Raw genomic sequence first — 18,762 nt, forward strand, 5'->3', positions numbered from 1 at the left:
TGTTTCAATTGTGCGGTCAAAATTCAGACCTCATCCAAACCAAACTGTAATGTGCTTAGTTTTTTTTGTTTTTTTTTTTCGTTTTGTTTTTTGTTTTTTTTTACAGGACTTGGTGGAGTCCTCCCATGACCAAACTTTCTTTTTTAAAAATCAACACTTCATTACATTATGTTGGATGAACCTAATCCAGTAGCTCAACAGAAAAGGTACAGAACATCCAATTCCTAAAAGGATTTAATATGGTTTGTAAATGGTTAACTGTGATGAGTAAGCAGCTGAAAAATGTTTATAAATATCAACACTACTGCTTTCACTTCTTAATCACAAATCTAATGCAAATGTGGCAGCGCAGCTAGCACACAGGTGCACAATTCACAAAAATAACAGCCTCACACAGTGTGTGGAGTTGTGTGTCATAGGACTATCGAAAGCAAACCACTATGCTGAACTTAATTTGGACTCTAGGTGTATGGAAACAAATAATAAAAAAAAGAAACCAGTGCCACCATTGAGTCAAAAATGCTAAAAGCGCAGATGCAACAGAACAAGCATTCAACCAAAAAAGGAAAATGTAGCTGAGTCTGTGACATGAGAGAAATAAAGAGAAGGGAATGACACATAGATAATGAGAGAGAACAGTTTTTAAGGAAAACGCTAACAAAGGTTGGCTGAAAAGTGCTACTTAGCTGATACATCTGAAAATACAAGCAGGTGTTTGTCTGTCATTCTATAGACACACTGATTGCATGGCAGAAAGACAAAATTATTAACAAGCAATTTCAGCACAGAGTATAATCTGTCTCCGTTGAGTCCTACTGCATGGTAATTACCATCACAGGGGGGAAAAGAACGCAGACCAGAGTTGTGTATGCAAGACTCTTGTAATCTATAATCGTTTTTTCTAGTATGCTTTTGAGGGTGTATATGTACAATCTTGAAAGATCAAAAGAAAAGAAAACTAAAGGACAAAAAAGCACATGCTGTGATTCTGTGAAACAGACATAATCTCATGCCACGTGTTGTTGGCAGGTCTCGTGGTGGAAACAATCCCTCAAACACAACAGCAAGAAGTGATTGGCTGTGTGTGAATTAAAAGGTTATGTTGAAAACCTTTTAATAATTTCAACAACACATAACAAAGGTAATTAAGGGTAAGTAATATTTCATTGCTGGTATCGTCTATGAAAATATCATTGATCACATGATCAGCATTCATTCATACTTTTCATGAGCCCGAATATATTTTGCTATTACAAGATTCAAACCAGCTACTTAAACAATAAAAAATAATTTGTGAGAAGTAGTTTTGGAAGGATTAAAAAAAGGTTATTTTTTCCCCACTAATCTTCTGGATCAGACTCATATCACTTCTTTATATTCCTCTCATTTCTCTCCTGTTATGCTACCACGGGGCATTAATATTTTCTGCTCATAAAATGCTCCAAGGACAAGAGAGAGAAAAAAAACTACTATTGTCATGGAAACCTTCTACACTCAATAATTCAGATTTGCTTTACCTTATAACTGTAAAGTTGTTTACATGCACAGCTATCCCTCTAAAAATGAAAACTTTTTAATACATTTCTATTGTTATTCATCAGTAGATCCAAAGTACATATTTTGCTTGGGATCATTAAGCTATTGGCATAGACAATTTTTAGAGAAGTAGATTAGTGAACTTCAGAAAGCTGCTTGGTTGGGTGGGAGTTTGTTTTAATCTAACACTAACCCTATGCATTCATTGGAGGGAGTGCGTGTGAATGTTTAGAAAAAGTACTTAGGTGTAGATAAAAATGCTTGTAAAACTGTGTGAATGTGTTAATGGGTTTTGTGGTAAGAAAGCACTTTAAGTGCTCAATTAGAACAGAAAAGCACTATATAAATATTCCTCTATTTACATGTAAGTCTGTATTTTGTCATTTTGGGCAGCCCTAACTTATCAGTTTCCCCTAAGATCCTAGCTTCCTTATGTCATCTTTCTAACGCCTGAGAAGAAGATGTTTCTCTTCAACCTTCAAACTTAAGCTTTCAGTTCTTTCTCTGTTTCTTTCACAATCAAAGTAAACAGTATGCCTCTCAACATGACAAAGAAAATGCTAGTTTTGACGTGCTTCATTCACTTCAGTGGAAATGGCTTTCTTTCGATATTTTTGTAAGCCCCACTCTGTAATTTCAAAAAGCTTTAATGAACTTTTTTTTTTAAATACACTTCCTGGAGACTTGTCATTGCAACGTGACACAAAACATTAATCTGACAGCAGCAGCGGCAGCAGCGGTACTTTATGTAACCACCGAATTCAGCTAATGATGTAGGCTACCAGCTAATGTGACAATCACTGAATCAACATCCCACATCCCGCTGTTTTTTCATTGCCCTCCATGCTGTTCACTTCCTTCAAAGAAGTTTGTATAATAAAGTGTGGGGCAGTCTTTTCCTCTCTCACATACACAAATAAAATATCCAGACTGTTCTCACACATATCTACCCACTGTATATATACTAATACACTAATAACTGTTGCCCCAGAAAACTCTGATTGGGGATTACCTGTCTATCTGAGATTTCTTTTAAAAGGGATTAATCAAATTGCTCCCCTCCTCCGCAGTTTATTTTCACTCCCATCCTCCTACTCTACTAGTTAAATACACACAAATTAAACATGCAAAAGCAAATCCCTCATATGAAGGCATCAACAGGCTTTTGGCCTCATCTTACACATTTGTTGCATTATAGTGACTGTGTGACTTTATTGCCTTAATGCAGGAGATACTGAATTGGAGATTCCTCTGTAATTCCCAGAGAGCAACATCAGAGGCTTCCAAGCAGACAGTGGATCAGTTTTACTTTTTTCTTGAGAAAATTAACAGGATCTTGTAAAATCCAGTCCTCATAAGTAAAGACAACATATATGAAGGCGCCAGGCAGTTGTATTCCTTCATGCTAAAGTTTGTCAGAGACACATCTCCTATATCTATACCTGTAGCTAGAAGGATCACGTATAATAGATGGCAGCAGCTCCAGATATAACACCACTTGTGAATGCAGAGGTTCAATTCCAAGAGCGTCAACAACCTATGGAGTAACCACAAACATTCTAAGCCCATCTGAGGAGAATGATGATCAGCCCAACATTGACTGAGAAATACAATTTATATTATTCTCACATGTACCCTGCCAAAAATGTAGCAGCATGGTGCCTGACAAATTTTATAAACAGGATTAGCCCTGTAAAATTAAAGGTACTCGGTATAGTGTAAGAAACAGCAGAGTGTTAATATTTTTACTCCCCTGTTTCCTTTAATGATCTAATTTAGGAGAAAAACATTACATTTTAATGCAATATTTACCAGGTAATTGAAACTATACTGTTCGTAAGATGGTTTGCTACAGTTAGAACTCAAACTAAGTTTGAAAAAACAACAAAAATTGGCTGACACAATGTTATATAAAAATAAAATTTTGACATAATGGCTCGCACAGCTGCTGCAGATTTGTTGCCTGCACACCCATGATCTAAATCTGAATCATTTGAGTCATGTTCAAGACACTAGTTTGGAATAGTCTGATGTTTGTGGCATGGCACAGAAGATGGGCACACTGTTGTCATAAGGGGACCGACATTGGGAGAAACAATATTCAGGTTGACAGCTGTGTTTAAAAGGTGATCAATTGCTACCAAGTGGCACAAAGTACGCCAAAAAATATCCTCCTGACCAACAACAGCCTGAAACTCTAGTATATCCTTTCTTTGCGTTTACACCAAATTCTGAGACTACCATCTATATGTTAGAGCAGAAATTAAGACTCGTCAGACCAGTTATTGTTTTTCCAAGCTTCTTTTGTCTAATTTTGGAGAGCCTATGTGTGAATTGTACCCAGCGTAGCTTTCTGCTGCCATATCTCATCTGCTTCAAGGTTCCATGTGTTGTGCTTTCAGAGATTCTCTACGGCGATTGTAACAAGCGGTTACCTGTTACCTGCCGTTCGGCTCAAAGCAGTCTGGCCATTCTCCTCTGACCCGTAACATCAACAAACAATTTTCCCCCAAGAACTGCCATTCATTGGATATTTTCTCCTTTTTCCTGTAAAGCCTACAGATGGTTGTAGATCTGTAGTTTTTGACATACTCAGACATTTTCCACAGAAGTAAGAGTACTAGCTAAAAGCAGATACTGTTCACAGTTATTATAGTATAAGTGTTTTATTGTACATAAGGTCTGCTCCCATTGTTACCAAGACTTCAAACACAACAGACAGATTTTAAGCTAGATGCCAGCTTTAAATTCTGAAACTAATGAGGTTCATAATGGCTCTAACACTTGGCAAAAAATTTAACAGCAAAATGAAAATCAGCCCGCAGAGAAAAGCAAATCAGACTCAGGGTGTACGGGACGAATCGGTTCCAATTAATGCGCGCAATAGTGAAAACACAAGACCCAGAGAGGGGGACTTAGAGCTAGAGGAGCTTTCTAATGAGAACTAATTACACACACATGCATGAACATGAGGAAGTCAGCACTGACACTTCAACTCTAGTGTGTCGCCCCACCTTTTCACTTTTGTAAAAGGAAACCCATCTGTGAATATACTGTAGCTACACATACACACTGTATTAAACTCAAACAGTACTCAATTAAATGATTGCACCATTCCCATGCATCCCATCCATTCTTATAAAATATTCAATCCCAATGTAGTCCAATTAGTCTGTCTCCTTCAAAGCAAACAAACTACGCTGCAAACACAAATTGTACAAATATTCATGTTTAGAAGTCTCGTTCTCTCTGCAAAGGGAAACAATTTATTGTAACATTTCTTAAAATGTTGTGGTTTTAGAAAACATGTGAGGTTAGAAAATACAGTGCAAAAAGCCACAATATTATATGATTCCTGATCAAAAAGTGAGAATTATTAGAGAATTACTTACTCCTTCACAGGCAAAAGACATTAACAGCAAGCTATTGTACAATTTTATGAAATTTTAAAAACCTTTTCATTTAAGTCAGTTTTGATTCTCTCTCAACGCTGTGCCATTTCATGGGATCTTCCCTGTGATCGACTTATAGATATTTAAAAGAAGGTGTAAATGTAGCAAGCAGTAAACATGATTTCCCAGTTTTTGTACAGTTAAACACGAGAATGTCAACGTTTACGAATGTTCTTCACGTACTTTAGACCCTTTAAACCAACTGAGCATTGGTAATACCACAGCGTATCTGAGTGCTGATCATGTCAATTCATTTATGCGCACAGTGTACTCATATTCTGATGGCTGCCTCCAGCAGGATAACACACCATGCCAAAAATCTCAGATGATTTCAAACTGGTTTCCTGAACATGGCACAAATGTTCTCCACAGTCACCAGATCTCAATCCACTGAGTCAGTCACATCACAATCTCAACCAGTGTTTCTCAAACCTCGATCAAGCCACACATTAGGTTTACTCAGTGTTATGTAAGGTAATGTTGTAAATTACAGGCACTTACTGTCGCATCTGGCAAATCTAGCCAATAGCGCCTAACTGCAGGGAAATTGTAGTTTGAGTGTAGTATGACTTGGGATTGTGGGAGGAAGCTGGAGTAGAAAGAAACAGAGAGAATCCACGCAAACATGGGGAGAACACGCAAACTCTGCACAGAGGGTGAAGCCAGATCGTGGACTCAAACTCAGGACCGTCTTGCTGTGCTAACCTCCACGCTGCCACCGCTGCCCTATCTAATACCATTTTTAGTCAACTCAAGGATGAACAAACATGTGGGACCACATGATAAATAAAAACAAACTGCCACAAATGTTCTGTTATAAACTTTTATTCAGCATAATCTTTTTTAAACATTGCCGCTGACTGTCTCACTTTCCCACTATGGCAAGTTTTGTTGAAGAAACTTCTCAAAGCTTCTAACAACTTTCGGTCCCTGCACCTGATCACCATTCCTGTTGTCTATATATTTTTTATTAGACCCTGGTGCAAACACAAAGGTTATAGCTTATTTGGTTTTACAATGGCCTTTACAGAACCAAACACAATGAGCTGCTCAGCAAAGTTTGACATATGGGTGACAAGCTGAAGAGAGACTCCACCAGTGACTAATGGTCATCTGGTTCTGGTTCATGGCCTCTAATGAATTGTGCTTCACTTTAAAATCAATAAACAACTGGCCGCTTGATGAAGGGGGAGGGAGAGTTTGACAATTATACACAGCTGATTGTACCAGTCTTTTACACACATGCATGCATATTCACATAAGCAAAGCGGGTTCACAGTCGCTGTGGAAACCATTCAGACTGGTGTAAATGCTCTCCAAATTATTTGAAGGGTTTGTGTCTATCGGAGTACAACAGGGAGAAAAGAAGGGAGAGAGCTGTGTGTTCTTTGTGTGGTTCTATTGTGGCTCACTGTGGGGGTGTCATACTGCAGGTTGCTGGCAGATTCACTCCACTGCACAGACTAACAGTGAGGAGAAAGAGCAACTAATGGCAATATGGAAGGCTTTTCTCTGTCTTTCTGAACTAAACACTTACATAAGGGATAAAACTCAGGATCAAACTGAACATGGAAATCCTCCTTTACTGAAGTGTTGATCATCTGAAACACAAAAGCCCACACACGGCCTCATGAGCCAGACAAAATGTCAGAGTTATGCGGTTCCTCCTGTGTGCATAGCTATGTAGTTAAACAGTCACACACTAGCAGCAGTCGAGGTTTCAGCTGAGGGCAGATTGAAAATAACCCTAATTAAACATCACAGCTGTAGTATGAAAGTGAGACAGACAGGGAGAGAGTGAGACAGTCAGTGGGAATGTTTAAAAAGAAAAAAGGTTTAAATACAACATAATACTTGCCAAGCTTTCTAACATCAAAAGAGACAGGTTTTATGCCTACATCAATGCCAATATTAGCGGCTGGAACAACATGTAATTTTGCTCTTACAAAAGCAAGACTTATTCTCATTTAATCATCAATAGTAACAACATATTAACATGCAGAAAGACTCAAAGCGGCAGTGCTGGACCTACTCTCTATCCTTCTATTCCTACACATCTGGAATTAATTTTCTTCACACTGTATATTCAAATCAACTGTATTAGTAGGTGGAGATGGATATCGTTGAGTGATTATTATTGGTTGGCTTTTTTTGACCTCTCCTTACCTCTTACGTGATTAAATTTGCATTCACTCACTGTCTATTTAATACTTCCTCACAGAGTAAAAAGTCAGCACTCTCCAGTGTATCCCTCCCCCTCCAGTTTTATGGCTATGACGCTGGCACACAGTCCCCGAGGTTTGCTAAAAACTGCAATCAGGAGCAGGAATTATTCTGCTTCCCTTTTCTTCCATAAAGCCAATGTAAGTCTGTCTTTTTTGTTATAACTTTTTCACCATAAGACTGACTCACTGATTGATATGGCCCTAAGATTAATCTGTGTATGACAAAAAACAGGCATTTTTTAAAAATTAATTCATTAATTAATTTTTATCAATGAAATGCATTTTCAAATGTTAAGTCAAATGTTTCCTAGCAACAAGATGTGCTAACTCTCGGAGCAACAAGGAGCAACAATACTGAGGCAACTTCCAAGAGCTCTGTCACAACAGTTTCCCCCTAAAATATTTCCCTGCTGTAAATGTATTAAACCTTAACCCTTTTCAGCCTTGAAGGATTCAGCAGTAAGTCCTGTATTGTATATTAAAGTTGCATAGAAATAATTGACTTTAACTTGCAGAGGTTTATTTGAAATTGTAGTTCCAGTCACAGGAGGGCTGTTGCTCTGTCATTTAGCTGCATTTTGAAACAGATCCAGATCATCTGGTATTTGCAGCTGCATTCCAAGCATAAAGTCTGAAATGTAGATTTTCATTTTACCGCTTTTGCAGCCAAAATATGGACCCAAAATGTCTATATTTTCCAATTAATCCTCATCTGTCCATCTTTTTAACCAATTCGCAGAAGGTGGAGTGGGCTGTAGCCTATCCCATCTTTCATAAGGCAAGAGGTGGGGTACGCCCACCACATAGTCATAGGGCTACAATTTATCAGTTCAGCTGAATTTAGGTCAGTTGTGTTCCTGTTGCTTGTAATGACTTGATTATTATTATTATTATTCTTAAAACATTAATATATATGACATATATATGTATATGTATACGTATATACATATGTATATGTATACGTATATACATATGTATATGTATACGTATATACATATATATATATATACACACAAGAGTCTCAATAAGTTGTCAAAAATACAGTAAAGCTATTCAAAGTTTCCAGTAGGCTAACAGTTGTGCAGGGATTAAATACACCTTTGGTCAAATGATCAGCAATTCAGTTGCACATTTAGATGGACTTTATGTTTGTAGGACACAGCAGCCTGGTTGAGAGTAAACCAATAGTTCAGTTCAAATTGCAGCTTCTGGGCAACAGGTAATAAGTGATTGGCCAGCCTTGACCCAGACAACACAAGTCTAAATCCTTCCTAGAAACCAAACAACAGCGAAGCTAATGACAGCTTCACTGTTGTTTTGTTCAGCAATGAAGTAAAACAAATGAACACACGATTTATAGAATATGTTCATTTTATGTTACACACATAAAACTTTACATGGGGTGGCTGTAGCCCAGGAGGTAGAGCAGGTCACCTACTGATCGGAAGGTTGGTTTGATCCTGGGCTCCTCCTGACTGCATGCCAAGTATCCTTGGGCAAGATACTAACCCCAAGTTGCTCTCCGATGCATCCATCGGAGTATGAATGTGTGTGAATGTAGTTAGAAAGCACTAAGTATAGAGAACGTGCTTGTGAGAATGGGTGTGATTGGGTGAATGTGGTATGTTGTATAAAGCGCTTTGAGTACTCCAGGAGAGTAGAAAAGCCCTATATAAGAATCAGTCCATTTACATCACAGTTACAAATGTTTATTAATCGTTAAGATTACACAGGTTTGAGTTGCTGTGGAACACAGAATAAAAATCAACTTGTTTAGGCAAAGAACATGTTGCTGCACTGTTTTGTTGGACTCTGTCAGACTGACATGAATTTGAGTTGAAGCTACATACATCTTTCAGTCTTGTGGTTTTCATAATTCATATTTGGAAACAAAAATAACCCATGTGTTGGAATAAATCCTTTAAACTGATGGGATTACTTGATTCATTCAGTTTTTGTCTTTGCAACTGGCAGCTTATGACCTCACGGAGACAGAAAGCTGTTTCAGCTATAGTGTCGAAGACAGCGACAAGTACTTGACTTTTAAACTTGTGGACAAAGATATGAGGTGTGAAAGCTTTGTGCCCCCCCCCCCGGCCTGCTCTCTGTGGCACATCAGGGAATGGTCACCTGCTCTAGGAGGATGCACTCCGAGCTCTTCTCACTGCAGGGCTTTTTGAAGCGAGCAGAGAGGATGAGCTGCTGCAGGCACCTTAGTCTGAGGCTGCATGATCTCTTTGCTCTTTATATATTGCCGTCTGTAATAAAGCGAGGAGAAGATTTGATCGTCTAATTCTGATTAATATAAGAATGTGTAACATTCCACACAAGTAAGTCAATACAAAATATCTTTGAAAAACCACGACTGGTTTTGGTAATCTTCCTCTCTTTTGACAGACTTCTATACACTGAGTGCCTGGCTCAGTTTATGATGTTAGTGACGTCAGTGGGATTGGGATATGCAGCGTTTTTAAAAGTTGTGGCAGGTGACATTAGACGTTTGAACGCGCTCATTCACAGCAAGGTTCGGTGATTTGACTTCCCCTGTTGGCATTCAATCTCACCTGCTTCTCTAGCGCCTCCTTCCCAGTGGTGGACATCTTGGGAGCCGGCGCGCGCTCGCAGGTGCATCCTTCCAACAGGTAAATCCCAGCAGGGCGCGCGCTTTGCTCGTTCTCAAAGTAGAACAGTACATTCTGGTGAAGGGCGAAGAACTTCTCGTGCCATCGGCTATTCTCCGCCGTCTTCTTGCTCAGGTAGCCGCGCTTAGTCCCCTCTTTACGCGCGACCGCCGACAAAAATAGCGCATGCCCTTCGTTGTAGCGGACGCTCTTCTGCATGTTGTCGTACTGTTGTGTAGACAAAAGAAAGTGCGACAACCGGTGCGTTCACTGCGAGCCCATGTTCCCCGGGGCTTGCGTGGAAACTTTGCCACAGAGCGACGGGCGGCTCAGCGGCGCCGTGGTGCATAGAAAAGTTGCCCCACTGACGGAAGCGCTTCTGCAGAGGAACTCATAGTAAAGATGCCCGAGTCCCGCATTCACTCAAATAAATCCATCCTTCGCTTTTAGAATCAAACAAATGAAAAGCGAGAGAAAGCGAGAGGCGTGCCGCTCACAGAGGGAAGAACCCTCTTAAGTGGACACAGAGTCGCAGTCCCGATAGACTGTAATCGGCTTTGGCAGTGGTTTACTCTCTCTCTCTATCGCACACTCACTCTCACTAGGTCTCTCTCGCTCTCTCTCTGGTGATGCGCGCTGATCTTGGAGTTGGCGGAATTAAAGGCGGAGCGACAGTGAGTTGGTCGATTTTGAGAGTGAGTGAGGTCTTTAAATATGTAGCTTACAGTGTAGCAAATGTGAATTATTTCTGTACTTTTTTCCAACAACAAATGTTTTGTAGTTTTGGGAATTCATTTTATATCCAAGTTAAGTTTACAGATATTTCGGGTTATTCCTATGCATGTTTTTTTTTTTAATCTTAAATAGATAAAACCTTTCGATGCTCCAGGGGGAGCTGCTGGGCGTGATAAACTCGGCGTCAGCTCAAGTTTGAAACGGAGAAAAATGTTACCAAAGTTCTGCAGTTTGCTTCTTGTCTTTGGCTGAGGGATGATGAAGGCTTTAGGCTACAGTAGACACTGTTAACACAGCTCCTGTGTAACTTGAATCTCTGAGTAACTTCGGGTTGTTCTAGAGGTCCACAAATTTAGAATGAGCTTCAAAGCAATCTGTCTGTCTTCAAACGGACTTTATTACGACAGTTGCTAATAAAATGTTTGATTTTGAATCCTATGTGGCAAGGATCCTTCAAAACCTACAGTGTGTGTGTATATATATATATATATATATATATAAACCTTCATTCATAGCGTACATATTATGTATTAATGCAATTTGCACTAATCTTTTGCAATGCCACTCTTACTTTTTATTCTTAACTTCATTTTTATTTTCTGTTTTGTTTTTTTTAATCACAGAGGCCCTTGCTATGCGCCTTGAATACTTTGACTTTAACTATGTTTTTTATTGTAGACGGTACTATTTTTATTCTTTATCCTGCTGCTGTAAGACAATAATTTCCCTTGTGGGAAATTGAAAGCATAGCTATTATTGTTATGTGTCACTGTGATACACTGTAGGTTCATATCATAATGTATGTTAGGATAGGATATTGTGTGTGTGTGATGTGTTGATTGTGAATATATATATATATATTATAGTATATATATTTATTATATAATAGCACATATATACACACACACACACACACACACACACACACACACACACATATACATATACATATACACACACATATTTGGTGCGTATTATCTGATCTTTTAAAGCTCTTTGATGGACTGTGGGTAGCTTTTAAGGAGAGACATTTCACAAATTATTTTATATTTATTATTTAAAATATTAATCAGGTTTGAAGTTGAACTTTGTTTGATTCGTGAATAAACATAACTAAACTAAACCTGCTATCATAAGCGAAGTTGCACAATTGGTTTTGTGGATGCCATATATGGACAGGAACCGAATGGAATTAAAAAATGCTAAATCAGCATGGCGTCGAAGACCAGCAAGTAAGCCAGGTTTGAATTTTTTTTTAATAATTATTAAATAACTACAATCTTGATCAGTTGGCATTATTGACGTTATGACAGTTACAGTGGAAAATGTGATGACTGTCAGAACCTGAGATGGTTAAAATCCTTTTTTCCCCACAAATCCACACGTACACACTAGAAAAGGAGCAGCATCACGTACTCCATCAGGTCAGCATATTTGTACTTTTGTTCTTCTCAAAGTATTCCCGTTCACTGGTATTAGGACTTTTTTCTTCATACAATGGTGTGAATAATGTTCCGGTGATGTCAAGAGTTTAACTGCAGCCATTTCATGAGGGACGATCTGTCGGAGATCCTCCAAAGATCTGAGAGAAGTTTCTTATTCTTTCTAAAGAGAAAGAAACAAAGACTTAAATGTTTCACACAGTATTGCATGTACAACATTGCCTGTCTTCACACTGCCCAATATGCTTACAGTCTAAACACACTGTTCCCTCACACATAGCTGTGTACAATAAAATCCATATTCCTAACCTGCAAGCTGCACCTCAAACTCCTCTGTGCGTGATTATTGTGCATTGTTTGGCTTCGCTCAAACAGAGGACAAACATTTCATATAGGGAGGATTACTCTGACAGGCGTTGTGTGAGTGATATTTCATAATGTGAGAATTACTTTGGAGGAAGCTAAGCAACACTCAGCTCCCAGCAGGCTGTCTGTTACACAGCGAGGATAGTGGCGTTTTACAAATTTACAGAGACAGAAGACTGCTTTTGGAAAAATGTGCAATATGCTGATAATTTGCTTGCAAAAAACAAAAAGAAAAAACTTGGAATTGATCATATTTCTACTTTTTAACTTGATTGTAGGCTAAATCTTTCTGATCTTGATCCTAAAAGAAAGTTCTCTGCATAAGCATTAAGGAACACAGTATTTTCACTTCCTTTCTGAAAGTGTCCAATAAAATTATCCAGTGGAAAATAGGACTGGACATATGACAAACTGTGACTAAGGCTTTTCCCCCCCCAGTTTCTTCAAATTTATGCACTGGCTGTATATATTCTGCCATGGATTTGCTTGTAGGTTTCCCTGTCTTGATGAAGGGGACAAAGTCTGCACTGATTTTCCAAGAATATTGGTACATTTTCTGATTGAGATGTGGCAGCCCAAGTATAAAATCTAGCTCATTTGAGTGTTGAAGCTGAAGTAAACATTCAGTTTCATGTCTGTAGAGCTCCCTTGAGTTTTTTAATTTCATGGCACACATTTCAACCCTAGTTTTCAGCTTCCAGGGTCTATTTTTTCATAAAACTCTCCAAAACACAGGACTGCATTTTGTAATGTATTGGAAGACTTACAGGATACTCAAACAAAATAGTATCACACTCACACAAAGTTAGAGGACATAAAAAAAAATTACTTAAAAAAATAGCAGCAGAAGCTCAGGCTTTCTGCCTTTTAGTTCTTAACATAGCTGACACTCCAAAAACACTGGTTTCTAAAATTCCCATAATTCAACTTGGCAGTCTCACTTTACCCCTGCATGGGGAAAAAGCCAGGTTATTTAGCAACACTACAGGGGTGCCAATCATTTGAAAAAAATCAAAGCAGGCATAAATAGTGCCACAAGTGTACATCATCTGGGAACAAAAGGCTTATTTCCACAGTTCATGTTAGTATTAGAAAAGTCAACACAGTTTTTGGTCTCTTGTAAACCTTCACACACATATCTGTTACATGAATTGTACCTCTGGGATTTCACCACCCCACTGATAGCTGAACAAATTCAGGTTACTGCATTGTTTTAAAGTTGGGATGCGTCCATTCTGACTCTCCATGCTAATTTCTAAAGTAGGTTTTCAGCTGAAACAAAAATTGAATGCTTTTAGAATCTACTCCAGAACTACAACATACATTGATCCTCATACTATTAAACTGATCTCAATGTGTAATTTAAGTGGAATCATGCCTTTACGAAATGGTTAAATGTGAACGCGTACCTTCTAGCGTCGACCACTTTCTCCAGCTCTCTGGCTTTGTGAGCAGCAGTGAGCAGTATAGGATCTGGGATGTCAGCCAGTCGGGCAACGTTCAGTCCATAGCTCCGCCCTGCAGCTCCTTCAGTTAACTGGTATAAGAAGGTAATGAACTCTGGCTGAACTTCTCCATCTGTTAGTGCACATCATATACACGTAATATATTACAATCTTAAAGTGTCAAGCATTTGCAAATGACCAAAGTTGAAATCATTCCAATCATTCGAAGCAACAGGGAAACCAAAAATTAATGAAAACACTGAAAACAGTGTGTACATACCATCAGTGTCAGCAGAGATATCAGGTTCATTGAGCAAGAAAGCCATGTGGTAGTTAGACACATGTTCAGGATACACCCGCTCCAGCTCACACAGAGGAGGATAATGGGTTACAAACAGGGTTAGGGCTTTCACCTAAGAGAGAGAGTGAGATGGATAAGCAATAACATCCAGAAACATTGAGTACATGGCACCTCTGGAAACTTCTTCAGTCTTTTACACTTATTCTTTAAAATGTTAAGGATCAGGATAAAAGCACAAACAGGGTCATCCATTTTCAAAAGCAACTGGTATACTGTGTGAGAAACTATTCAGTAAAAAACAGCAAGCTGCAGGTAGGGATGGCATCATTGCGCTTGAAGCTCTGCAGGCTCCCAGAAATGGTTGTCACTTTTGTTACAGAAAATGTTCTTCATCTAGGTAAACTGCAACAAAAAAAGTGAGCGCAGGCGATCCAGTGATAACATTATATGAGCCTCCAGCTGCCATGTCTGGCACGTTACTGTTTACTGACAATGCAACTATCACATTCACACCTACTCAGAAGCTCTACATAATGCCTATATATTACCAAAAAAACATCTGACTGTGGTTTGCACAGAATGTATGCATGAACTCTAAAATAAAGGTGCAAAAGCTTTCTGTGTGCATGCTGCACTGAGCTCAGTAAAACCACAGCTACCTGATGACATCAACAGAACAAATTCTCCAACAATTCAAGGTGTTGTTGCTGGGACAGTCCACTCATAACTAGTATCTACTGAAGCTTCGAAAGTGCAAAAGTTAACTTTCAATTCTGATGTTGCAACAGCTTAAACAATCTCTGTCACACCTGCAGCCCACATGAAGAGTTCTGATTAGGATGACGTGATGCTTCCTCTGCTGCCAATAATAATATTTCCTAAACCCAAGCCATCACCTAGGTTTGGCTCATTATTCCCAGCACCAATAATAATCCAAACCCAGCACATGTGGAGGCAAAAAGGCAAGCAATCAGAAAAGCAGTGTGTATGGTAAAGCCATCACAACAGCCCTGACCTGGAGAATGGCTGTACAGAAAAAAACAAGAATGATTCATTATTCAATCATTTTATGTTATGGTAACATTTAGGGAAATCGTGTTATGTTATATTCATCATGGACCGTTTTTTCCTGAGAGTTGGACAGAGATTACCCTTTGCTTAAGAAGGAGACCACCCACTTCTTCACTCCTTTCACACACGTTTATCACTGTGGCAGGACTGTAAAAGTGCCACATCATACCATTATCCTTAAGCTTGGGAGCACATTGGAACTCAGACTGAGTCAGCTTCATTTTATCTGATTGAAGCTTGGATACAGTAAATGACCGCAACAAAGGAGGAAAATTGGACTTAAAAGGGCAAAAGGAATCTTGAAATCTTTATCAACATGTTTCAAAATGAGTTCAGTTTCCAGTTTATGGAATTTATCTTATGTGCTCCATCTATAAAACAATGGTAAAATAGTTATTTTTGCACAGAGACCATTAAGTATGGTATCCACTGGTTAATTAATGCTAGATCATCAGTCTAGAGAGATAAGCGTTTTCATACCCACTGTGATGAAAATGGTCCTCCTAAAGACTAATGCACTTGTAAGGTACCCATTCGATTACTTTAAGATGGGCTGCAGATATTGAAAGGAAAGTGAAGGCTTGTGAAACAGGTGTCCAGAGGAAAGCTCCGATTAATAAGGCAGCTCTACTTGTAAACATCTAGACTTCTAGACTACAAAGCCTGTGAAGCTTTTCTATATTTGAGTTTACATTTTTAACATGCCAATATTGCTAACTGAGAAAAACAGAGTATACCCGAGGCTGCTGAGAATATCATTAATTTTGCAATCTCTGGACATGACTCAAAGTCATTTCCCTGGATGGAGAATTTAGGATGCATTTATTCTGAGCATGATGTGAAGATTTATATTCAGTTTCATCTGAATTGTTAAATCACAAATGTGGTAATGAAGCTTAGTTAGGGGATCACTTAAGTCAGTAGGAATCCTAAATGTCTATAGAATTTGTGATAATCCATGTATTAGATCAGCTGTATTTACACCGAGGCTCCCAGTGGGTCATGAAATGAATATAATGGGTCACCAGAAAATTACTTTGATAGGAAACAATGAATAACAAAAATGAGATCACATGCACATATGGATCACAGTTTAGGCTAACAACCACTGCGATCGAAGACAAAATATTAGAGGAGAAAATGGAAACTTGGAACTGCCAATGAGACCAGATGAAATTTAAGAACTGGAACTTTTGATGACCTTTAAGGCCTCTGCAATTCTTTTCTGGCATACTCACCAGTCTGTGTGCTGACATTTTTAACCACTTCAACAACAGCACTAATTTACCAATATCTGCATTTTGTTCTATCAAGTTTTTCTTAGTCTTTTGACTTAATAGTATACTTATCCATTTACTTACTTTTTTAATTTCTAAAAAAAAGAGGAAAAATAATAGAAAGACAAAAAGGAAAAAGAAAAGAGATTAAGTAATACATACTGTGCACCAAATGGTAGGTATTACAACAAATGTTAAATTATGTAACACTGTGTTACTGCAACTAAGCCAAAGCAGCAGCTGAAAAACAAAGAACAGAGCATCAATATCAACTGTTCTTTGGCTTGGCATTACTTAAGTGCCTCTGTACCCCTGCAGTATGCTGAATCAATACAAACTATTGTGTAAACCCCCCACCACCACCCTCTCCTAGTCTGTTTACTTTTTCCCCTTTGTCTTAAGGATTCCCATTTTCAGTCACTTCAGGGTTTTTTTTTTTGCCTTTCACTGTAAATACCAAATTTAGGCGTTTTAGGCTCTGGAGAGATATTCAGCAAAGTGAAGACACGTCACTCCATCCTGTGATTCTTTAATCTCCGTCAATCCTGGGAGCTATCCAAAGGCTACACGGCTGAACTGTGGCATTAAGGTTAAGACATGAAAATCACAAAAAGCGAGTGATGCATGCACTCACTCACCCAGCCTCTGTCAAATGCATGCACAAACATTTTACCTAGCGCTACTCTCTCAAGACAGCCGCTGAAAGCTGTTAACGAAAATAAATGCATTTCCTTTTCCTGATTACTTTAACAACCCAATCATGTAAATGGAGAAGTGAGTGCAGAAGTACTGTGAAAACCTTTTCTCCCACTCGCTATAAACTGATTTGAAAACTGAAAATACATTAACGACTGATATAAAAACTGCTATAATTAACCACCAAGCCCAGTGATGACAGTAATGACAAGAATGTATGTACGATCTCTCGTGGTGGAGCAGGCCTAAATTTCACATCATCACAGTAGACAGGTTGCTGCGGGAGTCCAAGCGGGCTCCAGGATCAGCCCACTAACCGCTCGCTCTAGGAAAGGTCACATGTCAGTAGTAATACATCTGTCTAAAAGAGATGTGTAGGGTCACTCCCACACTCCTCAAACAACACACGCAGTACAGTCTCGTTTTCAAAACATGTGGAGTACAGTGCAATAAAATGATGTCTAAACCAATTAAACATTTGAAAAAGACGAAATCTAAAATGTTGAATCCATGAAATTCGATTGTGTTTTGGAAATATATGCTCATAGGCGAGAGTATTCCAGCTGCAAAGTTTTTCACATTGGTAGAACAAAAGCAAGGTTGCAGGATAGATTAGCGGACGAGCAAAATTAATTACCCCACGGCCAGCACCACCTGGATTTTCATAATGGTAGCCCTTCTACACTGCAAGCCAATGGAATTGACCACATTCCTCTTTCAATACAAAGAGGTAACAGACAAAGGAGTCTTAACCAAATGGAAGCTTTGCCGATTTCTAAACTACAGGCCACTAACTGATTTTACTTCTTATTTTATAAACTGAACTGTATTGTTAGAACCATTATTTGCCTTTGACAATGGATTTATGGTTATCTGCGGCTGGTGCAGCTTTGGATTGAATTGATTGAATGTTTATTGGTATCTTTTTGGCATCTTGCATCTCCTCAAGTTATTCTGAAGACTCGTCATATAGGTGGCATTTTTCACTCTCAAAGTGGAAGCTTGCTATTGGTGGAAGTCCATATGTCGAAGGGCCTTATTGGTGGAATACCACTGGAAAAGATTAAGTGTGTTCATGGACTTTTGTTCATGAATGTTTTCTCTCTGATGAAGGCTTATATGCTGAAATGTGTTACTGTTTTAGATTTCATGCTAGAATTGCATTTCGAAAGAGGTGGGACAGATGAAAAAATAAAGTTGTGTAATGCTAAAAAAGAAAAAAAAAAGAAACACCCTCTCACAACTAATTAGGTTAATTGGCAACAAAGCAGTAACAAGACTAAGGGCATCTCGGAATTTTCCAGAATTAAAACTGGGGGCTTTTAGTCTGTGAAAGATAATGTGGGCAAAAAGTTTAAAAACAAAATACGAATAGCATAATGCCATCATTTTTCTGTCTTGCATAATATTAAAGAATCTGTGAAATCTCTGTAATTAAGGGGCCAGGACATAAACTAATACTGAGTAGCCATGATGTTTAGGCCCTCAGGCATGTAATGTAATGAAAAGAAATCACTGCATGGGTTCAGCAACATTTCTGAAAACTGCTGTCAGTGCCACTCCATCCTCAAATCCAAGTTAAAACTTCTAATAGC

At 38.6% G+C, this 18,762-nt stretch overlaps 2 protein-coding genes across 6 annotated transcripts in view; both read right to left on the bottom strand.

The window, feature by feature from the left end:
• Window positions 1-10,981, bottom strand: part of rasgrf2b (Ras protein-specific guanine nucleotide-releasing factor 2b) — a 42,201-nt gene extending 31,220 nt beyond the window's left edge. Inside the window, exon 1 of one of the 3 annotated variants that reach the window (XM_042219531.1) lies at window positions 9,778-10,981. In XM_042219531.1, coding sequence (XP_042075465.1) covers window positions 9,778-10,053 — 276 coding nt within the window. In that variant the 5' untranslated portion in view covers window positions 10,054-10,981. The remainder of the gene's footprint in view (window positions 1-9,777) is intronic. The other 2 variants (XM_014332599.2, XM_005919116.3) reach the window with 2 other exon arrangements.
• Window positions 10,982-11,802: 821 nt separating this feature from the next.
• msh3 (mutS homolog 3 (E. coli)) overlaps window positions 11,803-18,762 on the bottom strand; it is a 57,701-nt gene continuing 50,741 nt past the window's right edge. For 2 of the 3 annotated variants that reach the window (XM_042219533.1, XM_042219532.1), the window contains exons 22-24: window positions 14,103-14,235; window positions 13,787-13,955; window positions 11,803-12,174 (exon numbers count right to left, since the gene is read on the bottom strand). In XM_042219533.1, the coding sequence (XP_042075467.1) occupies window positions 12,093-12,174; window positions 13,787-13,955; window positions 14,103-14,235 (384 nt within the window). In that variant the 3' untranslated portion in view covers window positions 11,803-12,092. Of the gene's footprint in view, window positions 12,175-12,213; window positions 13,650-13,786; window positions 13,956-14,102; window positions 14,236-18,762 lie in introns of those variants that run through there. The other variant, XM_042219534.1, reaches the window with a different exon arrangement.

This window comes from Haplochromis burtoni, unplaced genomic scaffold (genome assembly GCF_018398535.1).
Source record: "Haplochromis burtoni strain Fernald_Lab_line unplaced genomic scaffold, NCSU_Asbu1 Contig_34, whole genome shotgun sequence".
Classification (NCBI taxonomy): domain Eukaryota; kingdom Metazoa; phylum Chordata; class Actinopteri; order Cichliformes; family Cichlidae; genus Haplochromis; species Haplochromis burtoni.